General features: G+C 46.2%; 1 protein-coding gene across 2 annotated transcripts in view; it reads right to left on the bottom strand.

Moving 5' to 3' along the window:
- Positions 1-16065, bottom strand: part of ELOVL5 (ELOVL fatty acid elongase 5) — a 69583-nt gene extending 53518 nt beyond the window's left edge. Inside the window, exons 1-2 of one of the 2 annotated variants that reach the window (XM_046639262.1) lie at positions 16036-16065; positions 13998-14145 (exon numbers count right to left, since the gene is read on the bottom strand). In XM_046639262.1, coding sequence (XP_046495218.1) covers positions 13998-14145; positions 16036-16050 — 163 coding nt within the window. In that variant the 5' untranslated portion in view covers positions 16051-16065. Of the gene's footprint in view, positions 1-13525; positions 13620-13997; positions 14146-16035 lie in introns of those variants that run through there. The other variant, XM_046639264.1, reaches the window with a different exon arrangement.
- Positions 16066-20926: the final 4861 nt, after the last annotated feature.

Raw genomic sequence — 20926 nt, 5'->3', positions numbered from 1 at the left:
GATTGGCACAGGAGATAACATCTGTTGCCAATCTTCTTTTTCTTCTTCTTTTTCTCTCCAAAGCCCCCAGTACATAGTTGTATATTCTAGTTGTAGGTCCTTCTGGCTCTGCTATATGGGATGCCACCTCAGCATGGCCTGATGAGTGGCACTAGGTCTGTGCCTCAGACCTGAACCTGTGAAACCCCGGGCTGCTTGCCAAGTCCTAGTGTCTTTGACTCATTCTGCTAATCAGTAGCATCAGTAGGAGGTTTCCTAAAACTTTCCAACTCCACTCCTCAGAGGGAGAGCCCTCTTCCCCTGTAGGCTGCAGCAGGGCCACAAGCCACTGTCAGCACCAGGGGCTGGCGGGGCCACCTGCCTTCCTCCTCTAAATGCAGCGTCGGTTGCAGGGATGGCCCTGACGTTGTTCAGGAATATAATTACCAGAAGGAAAGCAGAGTCTCAGCTGAAGCAAGAAAAGGAGACAGACAGAAAATATATGCATAAAAGAGGAGGAAAATCACACGACACCCCCTTCTCTTTCAAAATAAGCACCTAGGAGTGGCATAGCATTTCACCTAAGAGTAGCAAGCATGACTTTCATCGTTTAGAAGCGCATTCCTCTGAAAGAGAGCAGTGTCAACGGCAGAACCAATCCTGTGTGGACCTTAACTCTTACTTGCTACGAGGGGACATCACACCCTCCCCATCTGCTGCAAAGAAACTCAGCTCTTTCAAAGCAGAGCACGGAGCACTCACCTTCAGGTCGTGGCCACAGAGCAGAAGTCTGCATGCTTCTCTCTACAAAAGGTTTTCTCTGTTTGCTCTCCTAGTTTAGAAACCATTATAGAGAAATGCCTGTAAGCCAAGGAAACTGTCTCATTTGGGGGAACAACTAGATTTCAAGAAAGAAAAAAGAAAATCACGACCGTGTGTACAGTGGACGATACAGCTGAAATGTTAACAATGGGCCTGAAGCACAGGACCAACACCTTCTCCCCGCCTCCTCCTTCCCAAGGTGGCTTCATCGTGTGGCACTCGGATGTTCTGGGGGCTGTGTCTTCAAGAGACACTGATTAAGGTAAATGACAGCCCACAACTCAGCACACATAAATCCGATTCTAATCAAATTAAAGGGCAAGGGAAAGAAAGAACAAAGTTTAGTTGGTCAACTTAGAAGTAATGGGATCTCTTGTTTCAATCTTACTTCCCTTTCTGGAGAATAAAATATAAGTAACTCGAAATTAAAGTGGTTTTCATGTGTGGCTTATGGAAGTCCTTACTTTCTTAGTCATATCTCCTATCATTATAGGCTTTAAAATTTTTTAAATTCTATTCAGTACAGTCTTCATTGAAAAATCTTCCTTTTCACTTGCAAGCTTAAATTACATGGTGCAAATGCCACCAAGGAGGAGGACAGCGATCAGAGACAGAACAGCATCAGCAGACCCGTGGGAAGGCAACGCCGTGCCGGAGAAAATCTCCTCCACATCAGTACTTTCGACACAGTTGCTCTGAAATGGTCTCTCCCGTTTCTCAGGAAATAGGCTGCAATTTCAATCTTTATAACCAAGTTCATGATGAAGAACAAAGGAATTCAGAAACCAACAACTTTCAGGAAGCGACCATGTCTAAAATAAGCGTATATTTTTAAAAACAGATGTGGAAATGTTATATCAAGTACCACTCATTTCCCTTCTTCCAGCACAAAGCCAAGTTTTGTTCAGACCTCCATCCTCCCCGACTCAGTGGGTGAGATCTGACAGTGTCAGGATGCAGAGGGGAGGAGCATGTGACCCCAAGTGACTGGCTGGGTGACAAAGAGACCAACCAGAGCCAGAGAGACTTCTGTGAAGATGACATGCTGCACAGGGTAAAATATGCAAGGGAAAGTTACAGAACTATGTTATTTTTATTTAGTTTTTAAAAACTTATTTATTTAGTATTAATTTATCTACCAAAAAAACCTAAGGGATCACAGAATTCAAATGGCAGGAAAAATAATTTAAGCAAATCACCAGGAAAAATTTCTTAATTTTAAGGAATGTGACATACTGGATTCTTCAAAAGGGTTGCTGAGTCTCTTCACTGGAGAAAGGTAAAGAAAGGGTATACGTGGGGGCCGGCCCAGTGGCGCAGCGGTTAAGTTCACACATTCTGCTTCTTGGCGGCCCGGGGTTCGCCGCTTCGGATCCCGGGTGTGGACATGGTACCGCTTGGCACACCATGCTGTGGTAGGCGTCCCACATATAAAGTAGAGAAAGATGGGCATGGATGTTAGCTCAGAGCCAGCCTTCCTCAGCAAAAAGAGGAGGACTAGCAGTAGTCAGCTCAGGGCTAATCTTCCTCAGGAAAAAAAAAAAAAAAAAGAAAGAAAGGGTATACATAAATCATGACCAATGACACCCAATCCTGTATCCCCAATCCCAGCCTCAGGACCAGTTTCCATCCTCACTCTCTCCACCTACAGACACGTGGTGCCCTGAACCTCACACTCAGCAAGCCACAAATTGAACTCATCACGCTTCCCTCACAACCTTCTCTTCCTTCTGACTCCCTTACTTCTGTTACAGCCCTGTAACCCTCCCAGGAATCCAGTCCGGCAGGCATGCTCGATCCCTGCTCTGCACTGGACACCAGGCCACCCAGGGTTTCGTCCTGTCACGACTCTGCAATTTCAGCCCTCCCATCTCCCCCACCCTCCTACTCCTCTCCTGTCTCATCCTTGTCACCTCTTTACAGAACTTCCTTCTGCAAACTCCTTGGCCTCCAGAACTTCCTTCTACCCAAAGCATCTAATACATGAATCTGTCTCGTTGATCTCTTAAAGCAGAGATCTCATTCACTCAGCAAACAAGCACCGATGCGGTATTAGTTCTGTATGGCTGCTGTAACAACTTACCACAAATTTAATGGTTTACAACAACCCAAATTTATCTTACAGTGCAGGAGATCAGAAGTTCAGAACGGTCTCACTGAACTCAAATCAAGGTGTTGGCAGGGCTGCGGTCCGTTCTGGAGGTTCAAGAGGAGCATCCTTTTCCTCGCCTTTTCCAGCCATCAGAGGCTGCCTGCATGTTATGGTTCCTGGTCCCTTCCTCCACCTTCAGAGCCAGCAGCACTGAGCCAAGTCTCCTCACGCCGCCATCTTTCTAGTTCTCTTCTGCCTCCCTCTTGCACAGGTAAGACCCCTTGTGATCGCCCTTGGGCCCACCTGGATAATCTAGGCTATCTTCCCTATTTCAGTCAGCTGTTTGGCAACCTTAAGCCACCTGCAACCTTAACGCCCCATTGCCTGTAACCGAGCATATTCACAGGTGCTATGGAGTAGGACACAGACATCTTTGTGGGGGCCATTATTCTGCTGACCACAACTGCTCGATACGAGGCAGCAGGACAGGTAAAAGTTAAACAAGATGCAGGCTTTGCTGTCAAGAAGATCATGTGAGGCCTTTGATACCAAATGTTAACTGGTTCCCTGCTGTTTAAAGAATTAAGGCTAAACCACTTAATTTTACTTTCAAGCCTTCCATGATTTCCAAATCCTCCTCCAGTATTATCTTCTGCTTCCTTGAAGCCCGCGGTTCACCCTACCCTACACTCTCTCACTCTTCATCACTGTAGTATGAATAGCTGTTCATTTGTCAGTATCCTCCACCAGACTCTAACTTCCATGTGGGCGCGACTGTCAATCTCATCCACCACCTGTGGTACAGACTGGTGGTTGTTGCCCAATTCTGTAGAGTAGCAGGACTTTTAATCTCCCACAGCTACCCAGAATCAAGACAAAATTTTCCAGCCTTTCTTGCAGATTTATGCGGCCACATGTTTAAGTTCTGCCCAAGGAGACATAAGAAAAATTGTCTAGGGGCAGTTTCTGGGAACTTCCTAAGAGAAAGCACAAATGACTCCACTGTCCCCTTTACTTTCTTGGTCTCTTCCTCCATCCTGCTGCCTGGAAGATGGGGCCACACTCTAAGGCTGATGCATAGCGAGCTAGTAGGAGCCTATGGTTGGTCATTTCAGTCCTGGACCCCCTCTCCAGCCTTATGGGAGACACAAACTTCTCCCTTGTTTTGAGATCCCATCATTGGAGCCATTATTATTTTTGGATCTCTGTCACTTGCAGTCAAGCCTAACTGCAACATACATGGCCATACCCACAGTACCAATAATTACCTATTGATTCAGGTACATAGCTTACCTCTTCTACTGGATTATAATCTCTGCCAATCGGTGTTCTTAGCAGAGAGTAGCAAACAGAAATCCTCAATGGTGAGCGAGTGTGAACAATCAATGAATGAAAGACCATGTGGCTAGTGACATGGAGAGGCTCTGTCCAACGCATATGGTCTACTTTAACCTTGGCTCAACACTGTGGCCAACCAAAATAAGGCTAAAAAAGAGCGTCAGTTTCCACTACTATTTGATCATGGGACAGCTGGGAGCCTAGATACCAGAGTTCACTCTATTCCTTCCTTGGACATGGTGCCATCAGTGTGGTCTATCACTGGCACAGTCACCTGAAAGCTCTACAAGGTTAATATGCAAATAAACAAGGCCCTTTAAAATAATAGCAGGTCCCCTCTGCTCCTGGGCAGGTGGGATGTCTTGCAATTGGGACGGCCTGAAGGCTGTTGTTGCTCTGCTCTCTCAGCCTGGAGGGGGGAACAGCAACGCTAAGCTAGGAAGCCGGCCCTCCAGAGTCCCCAGCCCAGGTGGGCTCATCTGAGGTGTATATATATTCTCAGGCTATCAAGGCATACACACCTGCACCCAGCCATTAGCACAGATTACAGAACTGACTATACAGTAGGGACCAGAACACAGGGAGACAGAAAAGAGCCAGTGAGAAACTGTAGTCAGCCAGGAAGGGACTGATGTGCTGTGAAGGCTGGACAATGGGGGTGGGGAGGGCAGCGGAGAGGGACAGAGCAGAGCCTGAATGGACAATACTTGCTGACTAACAGCTGGACAGAGGCAGGGAGGGACGTGGTAGATGAGAGAGAAGCTTGATGGCTTGGGCAAACCGGTGGATGGTAGCGCTCCTGACCATGGTGGCCAAGAAGAGAGAGGTTTGTAGGGCATGCGGGAGAACGCAGCTGATAAGAAGTTATGAATCTGGAGCTCAGAAGAAAGGAGTAGATTAGAGATAAATATCTGAGATGCACAATGGGTGCGTGGACAGATACTGAATCCAAGGGCAAGGAGATCACCCATCGAAGTTGGTCTTCCAACAGTTCTTTGCAACTATTCATCTAAATCTTGAGTTTGGGGCAGCCCAATTAAATATGCCAGTCCCATTTCTCAAAAAGACAACAACGTCAAGCTTGGAGTACTGTACCAGGGGCTCAATGAAAAGCACCCACCTCCCTAGGCACTGCAGTCATGGCCACCTTCCTTTGGGGGTCACTGAGCCGAGTCCAAACCTACTGCTTCTTGCAAAGTAAACAAAAAGGAGCTGCTGGGCAAATGAAGCAACCACGGTATCTACAGCAGTCTCCTGGGACACAGAAGTCCTGGGATGCTACCTTTAAGGGGCTCTTTGAAGAAGCTCTAACCAGTTCCACAGGGCAACCACCTTCTCAGCTGAAGCACAGCTGTGGAGAAGACAGCCAACGGCCAAAGCAGATCATGGACATCAAGAGCCCACGCAGGCCTCTAACCATTCACTGAAAGACTGGGCTGAAAGAGACTGAGCTCTATTTTAACCATATTCCTAAGATCTAAATGAGACTGCACTGCAAAGAATGGGGAGACAAACCTTTAAAAGGCTTTTAAGCAACTTTTCTGGTACGGGCACCTACTTATAATTCTTATCCGATTGCAGTCTCTCAAGTGATATGCTAATTTGTACAAAATCTACAAAGGCAGTGTTACAGCCTCAGGTGAAAGTAAAGGAGGGCGGAGAAACGTAATTAACAAAGATGAGTCATGCACCCCGCCCCCCCCAAGAGAAAATGTCTTAAAAGATTTAAATTCAAACCGGTGGAACGTAAATAAGGCATGTGACAGGAAAACACGTTTCTTTTTCTAAACTCAATCTAAACATCCACATTTTGTAACTGTTGTTTGGGTGTGGGGGTGAAGGAGGAGAGAGACAGGCAGAGTTAAAATGTAAGTCGGCTACGACGTGGTATTTTTAAAGCAAACACAATCTAGTCATCACTTATTCATCTCTTCTATAGAAGGGTGTCTAAAGTCAACAGTTGTTCCATCACCTGGTCACATTCCATGTTAATATACAAGCCATTCTGTGAATTTTGTGATCCTCTTATTTTAGGAATTATGGTGCTTATAGCCATCAAAATGTCCACCCCAGTGACCCACACCCAGAAAGAAAATGAAGAAGTTCTAAGAGTCTAAGACTCCCAAGAGAACTTGGTGCGGAAGATCTATCTCAGCCTGAACACGTGGCCCTTCAGGAGGCCTGTCAGAATGACCTAGGAGATGTTCTCAAACACACAGGACTCCACCTCCACCCAAGGGAGACCAGCCAATCTGGAGACAGAAGCTCCCTGGAGGATTCAGGTGCCCTTCCCTGCCAGCCACACCTCTCAGGTCTGATTATACACCTTGTTAATGAAGCCCAGGTGGAGCCAGGGCCAGGTAAGGAGGCCACCGCTAGACGCCCTTGACCAGTCAGGCTAATCCAGCCAGCTTTCGAACACCGAGTTCTCAGACCGATAATTACACAGCTCTTGCTGTGTGCTGCACTTCTGACTACACCAAAAAGAAGAGGCTTAAGTTCAGAATATCTCAAAAAGGAGTTTGAGAAGAAACAGAAGGTCACCCTTTCAAGGAGTGAACCTCAATATTAGTCCCCTTTAGCTGTCTTTGTCCAAACCTTTGTTTTGTTGCTGTCAACAGTCCTACACTGGTTATACTGTCAACCTTCCAAAATGTACTGAATAAGAAACCCTACTTTGTTTCCCCTAGCTCTGTATCCAGAGCTGCAAATGCAAAGATTACTAGTTAGGGCTAACAGATGCACAGCACAGCAGGTAGCTTTGAGCACAGTGAACCAGCCTGCCCAGGTGTGAATCCCAGCTCTGCCACCTACTAGCTGTGGAGCCTTGAACAACTCACTTAACTTTGCTGTGCCTTAGTTTCTTCATCTGTGAAACTGGGGTACCCACTCACGGGGTTTGGTGAGGCCAAATGAACGAATATATGCAGAGTATTTTAGCAGTGTGCCTGGTATACGGTACAGAGCAGCTATAGACTCAGTACCCTCAGAACAGCCTCATTCTTTTATAAGCCGCAAAGTATGACACTGCCTAGCTGTGGTGCAATTTATTCCTCTGAAGGACATTTACTGTACAGACTGTTAATCTCTTGCTAATAATAAACAATGCTTCCATGAGCATCCTACACAACAGAGGATCTTTTTACCATGCTCATCAAATTAAGTCGGTCCCCACGTAACTTTCAGGTATAATACTGGTGGTTTGACCATCCTCCAAAGTAGGCACAAGTATCAGCCCCCTCAAGTTCTACACAGAAGCCTCAGAGACCGGGAGTGACTCACCCGCCCCAGCCAATACAGCCCCAAATAGCAGGGCGGGAACCCTGTCCAGAGGTGTGGCTGCTAACCTGAAAGGCACCTTCTTCAGTAGGCTTCCTAGAGCTTTCTTACTCAAAAAGAAAGCATGGTAGACGGTCTTATAAACGCACCTCCGATCCACAGGAGGGAGAACTGCTTGGAAGCTCTGTTAGACACAAACTCAAGCTCACGAAGAGGGCAGATGGAGATGTCAGCAACTTCGGTAACTATTACAGTAATTTATTTCTTCTGCCAAAGACGGAAGCAGAGGTACCCTGAACACGACCCTGAGGGACAGGCACCACACGGCCAAACTCCCAGGGAAGCCAATGAACAATTACTGAATTTGGTACCATGAGAACTATTCTTTGGGGAAGGAGAAATTCCTAATAATTACTGCACAGTAGCATTTGCTGTGCCAAGACAGAAGGGGAACAGAACTCTGGGGTTCAGAATAACTCAGGTAAAATAAAGACCTGAGCGGCCAACTCTCTCCAGGACGGTTTTAATTAGCTTTGTTGAGTACGGGATTCTAAGAGATTAGTTCTGACAGGGAGAAATTGCTGACAATGGGAAAAGAAAAGGGCAAAGGCAGAACTTAACAGAGGTGGACCCTGTAACCAGCGTGTGCCAGCAGGAGGGGGCTAACCTAGCACAAGGATTACAGTTAGAAACTGCAGGTGTGTTTCAAGAAAATGGTTACTCTCCTAACTAGAGAGAGCATGACAGTACCAGCACTAAAAATCCGAAATAAGACACTACTTCCTAAATCCCGCTCAGCAAGAAGACATCAAACAAAAGGTATAAAAGTCTAACTTAAGATATAAGGAATCTAAGACATTCCACACCACTGTGCTTCAAACAAGACTGGTGCAAGCTGGGGGGAATTCAGTCTTTCTCAACACTCACCAAGTCTGACTATTTTAAACCCAGGGACCACACAATTCTAAAAGCAAATGCATACAAGTCAAATAAAAATGTTTCTGTGGAGGAAACACACCAGAGGGAGCCCAGTGGGAAACTAACAGTTTGGTAATGCTAGCACTTACGTGTTGAAATAGGGGTCAGGGGTGTGAGTGGCTGGGTAGGGGGTTCTATTACAGAAGCTTAAAATTAGGTCAGGTTACCTTCCTAACCAACTCACTTTGCTAGACCAGAACATGTCCAGCAGTTCTGTTTAGCCTCTTGAAGAGAAAACTGTATTTCCATCACTGATTCTTTTTTTTTTTTAAAGATTGGCACTTGAGCTAACAACTGTCGCCAATCTTTTTTTTTTGCTTTTTCGCCCCACATCCCCCTCAGTACATAGTTGTATATTTTATTTACTTATTTATTTGAGGAAGATTAGCCCTGAGCTAACATCTGCTGCCAATCCTCCTCTTTTTGCTGAGGAAGACTGTCTCTGAGCTAATATCCGTGCCCATCTTCCTCTACTTTATATGTGCGACGCCTGCCACAGCATGGCGTGCCAAGCGGTGCCATGTCCGAACCCAGGATCCGAACCCGCGAACCCAGAGACACTGAAGGGAACGTGCGCACTTAACCCCTGCGCCACCGGCCGGCCCCATAGTTGTATATTTTAGTTGTGGGTCCTTCTAGTTGTGGCATGTGGGACGCCACCTCAGCGTGGCCTCACGAGCGGTGCCGTGTCCACGCCCAGGATCCAAACCAGTGAAACCCTGGGCCATCCAAGCGGAGCTCGCGAACTTAGCCCCTTCTCTCCAGGGCCGGCCCCCTCCATCACTGACTCGGACACATACCTTTCTAAGACCTCAATGCTCTCACCTTTCATTTGCTATGCCTGGCCAAACAGAAACCAAGGATTTGCTCTTAGCAAAAGTGAAAATGAAAAACAGTGGTTCTGAAAGGGGCCTGGAAACCACCAGAGTTTCATCTTTCATTTTTAAAGAAGAGACCAACGCCCAGAGTCGATTTTCCTATGGCCAGTGGCAAGTTAGAACAAGAAACCATGGCAGCCGGGTTCTATCCAAGGATGAGGCACCCGACTTGAACAACTTTGCCTTCCAACCATTTCAAATTAGTTCACTTGTAACAAACAAAGAAACATGCACATGCTTTACCATAATCCTTTACCAGGAGGCAACATTTACTTTAATACCTAGCATGTGAGGTGAGGTAACCCAGCTGACTGAGGGAGCCCAGGAGCCATGGTGTTCACCCCCTGGCTCTGCCAGCAACTGGCCGCAGGAGCTTTAGCAAGACGGGGAGTTTCCTTTTCTCACTGATACTTCATTAAAAGGTGGGAAGCATCCCGATTTCAGACTTTTTTTAAGATTTTATTTTTCCTTTTTCTCCCCAACGCCCCCTGGTACACAGTTGTGTATTTTTAGTTGTGGGTCCTTCTAGTTGTGGCATGTGGCACGTCGCCCCAGCATGGCCTGATGAATGGTGCCTTGTCCACGCCCGGGATCCGAACTGCCAAAACCCTGGGCCGCCGAAGCAGAGCATTCGAACTTAACTGCTCAGCCACGGGGCCAGTCCCCTCAGACATCTTAAAATGCGGACAAGTGCTTGCCGTGATTCTCAGATGCCACTGATTATAAGCTGCATCTCTACCGCGCTATGTTAAAATATGAAAAACTGTCTCTGAAAGTGGATGAAATGTGGTGGAAACACAAACTCGCAGAAGGGCAATAAAACAAAGTGGCCGACAGAGCCTGTGCAGAGGAGTTAGGACTGGTGGGGAAGAAATGGCTTGTCTGGAGATGTGCCTGGGCCCTTAGGATATCCCCACCTGATTACAACCCTTCCTCTTTCTCCTTTAGAATACCATGCTTCCTCTACCTCGCAGTGTGTTAAGAGCACCGTTCCTCTTCTCAGCCTCGAAATCCAACTGGTCTCCACGTCCCACAGATCTTATCCCAGGAACAAGCGCGTACAATTAGCTCTCTTCGGTCTGTGCTTATGGCTGTGGCTCCAGGTGGGGCCTCATCACTGCCCTGGCCTCCTCCAATACCTCATCAGTTCTGGGATGGGCCCCAGGTTATCAGATTTCCACTGTTTTAGTTACTACCTCAAGAACCAAGGCCTAAGTCTATCAGCTCAAGGCCAGGGACCCTCTTTGTAAGGCGGTGGGAAGGGAAGTTCCCACATGAGAACACGGTAATGGGCGGGGAGACAGGTTGCGCACCTGGACTGTCGCTGGCGGTCACCTTGCAAAACGAGGCTATGGACACAACATCTGAGAGGACTTCAGAGAAGCAGACCAAAAGTTCTGCCCTCCGCCCTCAAGACTCTTCGGGTCAGGTGATCACTTAAACCCCTCTGAGTTGGGTTTTCTGTCTCTCCCACTGAAAGCATCCTACCCAATTTGGCGGTGCTTGGCACTGAGATGTCTCACACGGATAGCTCTGCCACACAGCTTTCTAGATACAGTGAGACAAGTGCCCCCAGAACTGCTTCTGGCTCCCATTTGGTCCAAAGTGTAGATTAAGCATGGGTATAAAAGGATTAAAGTGTAAGCTAGTTGAGATGCCCTTTGGAGTCAGGAACTGTGTCATTTCACTTTATAGACAACCTTGCCCGCCAACACACACACACACACACACACACACACACACACTACACACTCAGTAGCGGACAAGGCAATGAATTAATAGAAAGAATGAATCAAGTATGGGCTAACAGAAGGGAACAGATTTTAGGCAGATTTGAAAGATGACAAGCCGTTCATCTTAGATCGCTTGAAGATGGGCCTTTAGACACGAGGTTAGATTTTTAAGTTACAGAGTAACAGAGTTACATAAATGGCACACGGCCCACTGAAGAAATCCTAGCAGTACAAGGACAGACAAGGAACAGGCTTGACGTAGGAGACGGAGCTATGTGAATTTGGAAAAGTCACTTGGCATCTTTAGGCCTTAGTTCTCCATTCTTTACAAAAAGGGGTCAGGGATAACACCTCTTACAGGGATGTTCTAAGAAGGTGCTCACATCCATAATACCTAAAACAACACAGACAAAGAAAGACTTATTTATGGGGTAATAAGGCAAAGATCATGCCATCAGTCACAGAAGAGTTGGTAGGCACAGAGGAGGAATTCAAAATAACGACAAAATTTCTTGGGAGAGGAAGGATGTGGCCGACTAACAAGGAAGTAAAACCATCACTCACAGTCTACCATCTACTTAGGCATCCAAGTTACCCTAACAGAAGGTAAACAGCTTTGCCTTGATTTGTATAATTCATGTTGGAAATAAGACACCCAAGGATTGATACTCACCTCAAGAAGCAGGAGGATAATCAATAATTATAGAACAAGGTAGGAGGTACTGAAAAAAAAGATCCTTGCAAACATCAAACATCCAAAAATTAAGGTCTCTAACCAAAACAAAAAAATCTCATTTCTCTTACCTCAATTTCAAAAGTGACTTCATAGCGATACTGGAATTCGAGGCTATGAAAACCTAGTTTTATTTGAATACTTTCCCAGTAATTTGAGATTCTACAGCTTTGTTCTTGGCCACATCCACTAAACCTCACTTCCCCTTCCCCAAGAAAAAAAATTAGGGAAGAAGGAAACACTGATCAAACCAGTATTTGGCATACCCCATGCTGGGCTCTCTCATTTGTTATTATCTCCTGAAATCCCTATAGCAATTCTGCAACACAAAACCCCCATTTACAGACAGGGAAATTGAGTCAAGGGGGTGAGGACAGTGTCTGAAGTTATGAGTTATTTTTCTTGAAAAATCTGAATCAAATTTGAACGTGCTTTCTACTTTCACTTTTCAGCAAAGTTCTATATTCTTTAAATCAGCCATCTGTAACCATCAATAACATTTTCCCTTTTGTCTTAAGTTAGAAATGGAAGAAAAAATAAAATGCAAAAAGAGAAACAGTACAGAAAAAGTTCCTGGCAATGATAAGTTATAATCTGGAGTATGACTCTAAAAGGGCCAAGAGTGACTTTTCTCTTTCCAGCGCGGAGCTTTCTCGGGGAATCCCGGGCAGCGTCTGAGCTGACTAAAAAGGGATCCACTTGTCCCCTAACCGCAGATGGAAATTTCAAGTGGTCGTCGACTGCCATCGAATGCAAAACTGGCTTGTCTGTTTCTGTAGATTCTGCACCAATGCTGCAGGCTGAGATATGCAAGCAAAACAAGTGCAAACCAACAGGTTATCTATCCAGTGGTTAGGGGCACAAGTTACAAAACCCAACCAGCAACATCAGCTCTTCAGGACAATCCTATAAAGCACTTCCTGCCACGGGTCCCGCTATTAAAGAATTAAGGCTGACGTATCCTCACAATTCCCTCGCCAGCACCCCTAGGTTCCCCAGCCCAGTTAATAAGTCATGCACTGGATTCTTCCGTACAGGACCCACCCCCAAGCCCAAAGTTGGCCAAATGCATTCTGCAAATCTGCAATCAGCAAGCCGGGGGGATGAGCTTAACTGCAATCAGGAGGAGGGGAACCACCACCCTTGAGACACAAGGGCACGGAACAGTTGCGAGACAGTTTAAAAGAACAACTCTTGCTCCAGTCCTGGCTCTCTCCACCCCGGGGCGGGACGGCAGCAACGCAGGGGCGAGGGGGGGGGGGGGGGGGGGGGAACGAGTGTCGCTGACGTTGAAACTGTACAACGGCACTTTTCCTTACAACTCGCTACAGACGCGACCGCAGGGGTTCCCCCGGCCTGAGCCGCTCCAGCGCCGCGCCCGTCCCTCCGGCGCCCGGACTCTCCAAGGGCCGCCCAGGTCGCTCTCGAGTCCCCGCCCCTGCGCTTTCCCACCGGCCCCATCCATCCCCGAGGACCGCGGCTGCGGTTATCTGGTTTTAATAAAAACCGAAATGGTCCCAGGCTAGAGAGCTTCCCGCCGGGAGGCAGAGACGGAGGGAGGAAGAGAAAAAAGAAAAGGTCGGAGGATCCCTGCATCGCTGGCTCCAGGAGCTCCCCGCGGGGCGAGGGCGGGCGCGCCCTGGCTCTTAGTGCCCGCCCGACCCGCGCCCCCGCAGAGGCTCTCCGAACTCACCCAGGTTTTGTTCTCCCCAAAGAAGGAGCGCTCTCCCTCTCAGCGGGAGCTGCCCTGGACCTCCGATCCGCGAGTTCATCCCGCCAGGGCGGGCGGACTTGAGCGCACAAGCCCATCCATCCTGCCCCTCGTCTGGGCACAGTGTGTGCCCCCGCGGCGCTGTCAGCGTGCAAAACGGCCAGCCCGCTACTTCCACGCGCCGAGCAGGTGCGACAGCATCACGCTGGAAACTCCCGAGGCGCCCAGCCTCGCGCCCGAGGTCCGAGCCCAGGAGGCCGGACTGGGGACCCCCGGAGCCGGCCAGGCTCCTCCGCCACTCGGGCGGAGCGCAGCCCGCGCCGGCAGCTATTCCGCGGTCCCGGGTTCGGGAGCTGACGGCGGTTCGCAGCCCTCACGTCCCGGCCGCGCACTCGCCCGGGTGTCATGGCCGAGCAGCGGCCCCGGGAGAAGTTTCCAAGAGCTAACGGCTTACCTCTTGGCCCCACGGGCGGCAGCAGCAGCTCGGAGAAGCGGCGAGGCGGCAGCAGGAGCACCCGTGGCAGCCCGAGCCGGGAAGGATGTCGGAGGGAGGCGCCGGCAGCGAGGCACCGCGGCGATGGGAAGAGGAAGGCGCCGGGTATCTACAATCAGAACGTGGGCTGACCGTGACGTCACAATGGCGCGGCCAGCCAATCGGGGCCCGAGGGCTGAATCAAGCGCTATGATGTCATGCGGCCGCGGAGCCAATCGCGAGACAATAGAACTTTCGTGATTGTAAATTCCAGAATCCGATGCAGTGGGGGAGCCGAGGCCGGGGTTGGTCCCCTCAGGTTCACGTGTCTCTGGGCAATTTTATCCCCTTTCTTCCTAATAAGCCTGCGTGGAACGCAGAGCCTGCGCAATAGCGACAATGAAGGTCCGACGCCCTGAACTCCGACTCTCCCGGTGCCAGGCGTGGCAGGGCGGTGTGGCCACGCTGGGACGGCAGAAGCGCACTCTCGTAACGGTCTCCTCTACGGTTCTGAAAGGGTTCTAGTTCCCCTTGGTTTTAGCTGAAAGGGTTAAATGCCTACGGGGACCGCTGGAGCGAAGGTCTGCAGTTGGACAAGATCAGGCAACAACCCAAAAAAGCGTTCGAAACGTGGGACAGCTGAACTCCCTTGTGATAGATTTACCGTGATTTTTCTTAGGGGTTCTGATTTTCCCTTAGAGGTCACTACCAACTCCATTTCTACCCTAGAAATTATTCCAAAAGCTTGTAAAAGGAGGAAGGGTGATGGAGTAAGTGAGGTATTTTCAGCTGGACGAATTTAAGCACTGAACACGAAGTGCTGTGTGCTCAGGGCGCTAATAGAAGATCTTTGCTGTTTTTCATTGATATTTGGATAATTTAAGGCCCTCATCACCCTAGTATCCTACTCTTTCTCCCTGTCAGGGCCCGGAAGTCCTTTGGCCTTATGCTTTCTTACTGTATTCCTACTCCATCGAGTCAACCATTTAATGTACTCAAATTTATTGTTTTACATGTTTACAATGTAATGTTTATCATGTGCCAGCTGTGTCCCAGGCATTGGGCCGCTGCAGTAGGAATACAGGTGCACAAATTATATGCAAATTAGGTAATTTAAACATACACAAATAATTGAGATTTGTAACAAGTCAATTGCCGTTCAACTCCACAAACAGAATGCCTTCCGTTTGTCAGATACTATGCTAGATGTTAGGAATAAAAACCTTCGAGGACCACCTCCCCCTGTAAAATGATACAGTCAGGAAACAACTACCATTGCAGAGTGGTAAATGCTACAGTGGACACCAAGACACACACATTAACTGGGAACTTTCTGTCAAGGGGCCTGTGAAAAGCATTCGCTAGAGGTGTAAGTGGGACAAAGTTATCTCCTTTATTCTTCACTCTTCTGCCAGCAGCCCAAGACCAGAGCTAGTTCAGCTCTCTGTCACCCTCTCCAAGTTCTGTCTTTCCAGGTTTTAAAAGTTTCGAATTTAACTTGATACTCCAAAAATCTCAAGTTTTACACCACGCTCCATTGTTTTCTTTGTGTTCACCTGTCAGTAAAATGTTTTAAGCCCACACTACCAAAATATCTGTTTTTATTTTTGATTAAGGATTTATATAACTCTCAAGTCATGCATTAAATATTAATTTGTTCTTATTTTAAAGTAAAAATAAATATAAAGTTGTAATATTTTATTCCTATCCCCCAAAGGATGCCTTTCCACATGCTCCTTGACAGACAGGTCTTAGTTAATCTGTGTATCTTGGTTTCCATTGTAGCGTTTTCCACTCTGCACTTGTGGTTGTTTCCTGACTGTACTGTCTTGCTCAAACCATGGAGTGCCTGAACCCCCCACCTTACGGTCCACTACTTTAGGTTGTAAACTCCATTGAAGGGAGAAACATGTTGAAATTTGCTCATTATTTATCCGCAGGTTTTAGAACGTCCCTGGTATGTAAAAGGAGCTCAGGAAATACGTTTTGAATGAATGAATGAACTCCTTCTCCCACTCACCACTACCGTGTTCATCCTGGTGCTTCCATTTTCTGCTCCAGAATTCCAACCATCTGTCTGATAGTCATGTCCCAGGACTCTTGACTCCTAACAAATCAAAGTTGGTCAGGTCACGTTCGCACTCTTCCTCCAGCCAGAGACTTAGGGTTCCCAATACATAGATGATTAAGGGGGAATGTCCTGCCCGCACACAACTCATCTTACACCCTACAGTGTAAACTGATTACCATGACCTCAGTATGAATTACTCCATGTTGCAGCACCATCACATTCATGGTCAAAGGGCAAGAAAAGCAGCAGAACTGAAATGACTCCTCAACTTACCTGTGGTACTTTTTTCCAAATAAATCAAAAGAATGCCTAGGATTGGGGCCGGCCTGATGGCTCGACTGTTAAGTGCACACGTTCCACTTTGGTGGCCCAGGATTCACCGGTTCGGATCCCAGGTGAACCTATGCACCGCTTGGCAAGCCATGCTGTGGTAGGCATCCCACATATAAAGCAGAGGAAGATGGCTATGGATGTTAGCTCAGGGCCTGTCTTCCTCAGCAAAAAGAGGAGGGTTGGTGGCAGATGTTAGCTCAGGGCTAATCTTCCTAAAAAAACAAACAAAAAAGAATGCTTAGGATTCAATGCCAGGGTTCACGGTACGTGTTCTAGTTAGCATCCAAATCAGATTCCTGGCCATCCAGGTTCCAGACACCACGCTGGAGCCATCCGAGTCCTTATAACCCACCTATCAAAAGTAAATCCGGGTGGTGCAGAAACAAAACACTGTAACTTGCGTGTTTCTTTGTAGCATTCATGTGGTCGTCCCCCGAGGAGTGACTGTTGAATTATCTTCATTAAACAGTTAACTATTTTATTTCTTCTTCTCTTCTTCCTCCTATTTTTCTTTACTTTTAAATTCTAGTAGCATTTTTCCCTCTGCTCCTAGTTTCCTCAGTGGTCCTGAATCTCCTCCAACCACATGCTTGCAAGTGTATTAGAAGGTTACTTCAATATCACTCCTGAGAAAGAATATGTAACCCATTGGGACATTTGCTCTATTGTCTGTAGTTGAATCAAAAAATGTGATTCACAGTTTCATTTGCATGCCACTCTGATTAATGAGACTGTTGTTTCATTAAGGATGAAATACTGTAATCTGCTTGACATAATGAAACCTGTCTTTTGAAATAGGATGTTTGCCTCTGAACATTTAAAATTTGACTAAGACATAGGCCAAGGATAAGCTAGTTTCTGTAAGATTGCCACTATGCCTTCTCCCTTGGTTTCTACCTTTTTGTCCCCCTTCCCTGTCATCCTACTTTTTTCTTCTCTTCTACTTTGTATCTTATCTTGTTGCCAGGGGTTCCCAGTGGCCGGGCTTGCCTTTGTTGGAGGCAGACAGAGATTAAAGCAGCTCCTTTCCTACTCAGGCCTTGCAGTCAGTCCCACACTTACATCGTTGACTTTGCGGCTACTCCTCTTCAGTGCTGTTCACCCTGTCCTGAGGTTTATCTGTTCCTGCCCTTGAGTGTTCGTCTGGAAGGATGTGAACTACTTGAAGGCACTGCCCATGCTTGGCCTACTATGTTGTTTTTCCAGTGGCCAGCCGAACCTCTAGCAAAGAGCCGATACTCATAAATACCTGCTGAATGAATAAAGGATTTAAACTATTTCTGGATTCCCTGGTCTTTTCTTTTCCACTTCATTTTACACTTTAGTACTCTGTCTGGGAGGACCGGGCAATGAAAGGGGCCTGTGCCCTCAGTGCTCTCCATGGACAGTGACTTCCTAGGTGATATTATCACCCCGTTCACGGCTTTGAATTCCATCTATACTTTTCTGATTCCCGAATGTATTTCTCTGCCCAGACCTTTCCTCTGAATTCCAGACTTATATACTTAACTGCCTATTAATGACTTCCCTTAGTTGTCTAAAAGGCATTTCAAACTCAGAATAATCAAAAATGAACTCTTGGGGCTGGCCTGGTGGCGTAATGGCTAAGTTCATGCACTCTGCTTCGGTGGCCCAGGGTTCATAGGTTCGGATCCCGGACACAGACCTAGCATTGCTGGTCAAGCCATGCTGTGGCAAGGACCCACACAAAATAAAGGAGGATTGGCACAGATGTTAGCTCAGTGACAATCTTCCTCAAGCAAAAAAAGGAAAATTGGCACAGATGTTCGTTCAGGGCCAATCTTCCTCACAAAAAAGAGAAAAAAATGAACTCTTAAATGATAGCTCCGTTCATCTAGTTTCTCAAGTCAAACACCTTAGACTTATGTTAAGCTCTTCTCTTTCTCTCACATCCTACATCCATGCATCAGCAAAATCCTGCCTACTTGATCTTGAAAACATTTCCAGAACCTGTTAACTTTACACCACCTTTACCACAACCACTTGTTTAAGCAGCTATCACTTGTTGCCCAGAATTTTGCAACACCCTCCTAACCCAACCTGTACATCAGCTTTTGGCTCCTACAGTCTATTCCCAATCCAGCAGCCTGAGGGATCCTCCTCAAACCAAAGCCAGATCATGTGGCTTGTCTACTTAAAACCACCTATCAATTTCTCATGTCAGTAAAAGTCAAAACCCTTACAATGGCCTATAAGGTGCTTCATGACTTAGCACCTTACCATTTCTCTGACCTTCCAAAGCTACTCTGTCTCCCACCCACACTGGCCTCCTTCTTATTCCTTGAGCACACCAAGCACTAGACTGCCTCAGGGTCTTTGCACTTCCTCTTCCCCCATGCCTAGAATAATCTAATCCAGACATCTCCAAGGCTTACACCCGTGTTTCATTCTGATATCGATAAATGTCCTCTTCTTAGAGTTCTCCTTGATCACTCTAAATGTGCAGTATCTCCCTCTTTGCCTCTCATAGGCTAGAAGACTTTTACTCTGCTTAATTTTTCTCCTTAGCACTTATCCTGTCTGGCACACTCTGGATTTACTTCTAATATTTGTTTCTTCCCCCTGCCATAAGCTTATTGAGGGCACAGACTTTGTTCTGTTCACCTCTGTATCCCCAGCACTTGGACCACTGCCTGGTACCTGGTAGGGGCTCATTAAATATTTACTCAATGGATAAATGAGTGAACAAATGAATGGAAAACTGAATTGCAAACAGGGGAGATGCTTTAACTAGGTACCACTTGGCCAAAAATGCAGTCTAAGAAAAAGAAAATACCAACTACCATAATTTAAAAATTATTATCTATGGGTATTATTTTTCTGTTCCCCATTAAAGATAATAGGTTTTTCCTGCCACGTTTTTGAAATTTTAAAATCTGAAAAATTAACACGCTTCAAAAGAATAACATTTTTAAAAGGCTATAAAGGAAGAAAGACTATAACTATGGTCATGCTGAAAAAGAAATCCCATTGTCCTAAATTAGTGTGAATTTGGGATATCTTACTTTTCTCTAAATGCATCAGATCTCTTGAATTTCAAGCACTTTTTCCTGAAATAGAAACTGTTATGATATTTATTTTAATGATGAATCAAATTTGGTACCAATTCTTTCTCTTTTTAGAACTTCTAAGTTTCTAAGGCCTTTCCCAATACATCTCATTTTACCCTTTTGGCACCATAAAGAAATGAGAAAATTGAGCTACAAAAGAGTTATGTGACGTACTCAGGGCTGCAAAGCCAGTTAGCACAGAATCAAGGTTGATTTCGGATCTCAGTTCTCAGCTTCTTCAAATGCTTAGCTGTGTTAAAGATAAGATTTTAAACCAGGACAGATTCTCAATACGTCTTTTACTTTGCTGGTTAACAAAAGATAAATTTCATAACGGATTTATATCATTGTATAAGATATTAAAGAGTTAAAGATTTCTAGGAAGTAGACAAAAGCAGACGATAACCAAACATCTAGCCAAAAACTATAGAGTTAGCGATGTGGTTTCTGTTGTTAAGGAGTATGTTCTGCTTAAGCTGTGTGTTCTGCAAGTACTTTATGCTTTGCTGCCCTAATTCTATCATTTACAAAAGAAGTTCTCCAAAAATTAGCCGTGAGCGATTTAGTCATTCAAGGTCATGTGATGTTTTAGTTATATGCATAATGTGTCATAAAAGGCCTTGCTTTTGTGTACCTGCAATATTAGACACGCTCTTATATGTCAAAAACTGGTAGTACGATTTCTTTCTACAATTTCAAGTTCACATTTGTATTTTTTGTGGGGAAGTTTGGCCCTGAGCTAACATCCACTGCCAATCTTCCTCTTTTTGCTTAAGGAAGATTGTTGCTGAGCTAACATCTATGCCAGTCTTCTTCTACTTTTGTATGTGGGATGCTGCCACAGCATGGCTTGAGAAGTATATAGGTCCATGCCCAGGATCCGAACCTGCAAACCCTGGGCTGCAGAAGCAGAGTGCTCAAACCTATGCCAGTGGGCGGGCCCCTCAAGTTCACTTTTTGCCAGGGGTGAATGTGGCATCCTAAGACTCAGATGAAATTCTACAAGTGTGTGTTGCTGTTCAATTATTTTTGCAGACTATTGCTTGGCACCTGATTGTGAAGCACACTTCTTTTTTCAAATTCACATAATCCCTAAGGTCAGGTTTACTCAGTCAATTCCCTTTCAGGTTAAATAGCATTACAGTATTCTCTTCTATCCTGAATGATTAAATGACACACTGCCCTCTATCAGATATATTTTAATAGAATGAACTCCGGTATAAAACTTAAAAAGCTATCAGGTAGATATCCTAGATGCATAAAATTGAGGCAATTGTAGGCTGTCTAAAATCTAGAAAATAAAAAGTACAATAATAGATTACTACTTTTGCACTTTGCTGATCAATAAGATAACGTCTACATAGTCTTAATCTATACCCAGTCCTTTCATTTTTTTCTCCACCTCCCTCTGCCCTTTCTGCTTCCCTGAATGTGAC

Source organism: Equus quagga, chromosome 15 (genome assembly GCF_021613505.1).
Source record: "Equus quagga isolate Etosha38 chromosome 15, UCLA_HA_Equagga_1.0, whole genome shotgun sequence".
Taxonomy (NCBI): domain Eukaryota; kingdom Metazoa; phylum Chordata; class Mammalia; order Perissodactyla; family Equidae; genus Equus; species Equus quagga.
This window is presented reverse-complemented; position numbering and strand designations above follow the sequence as displayed.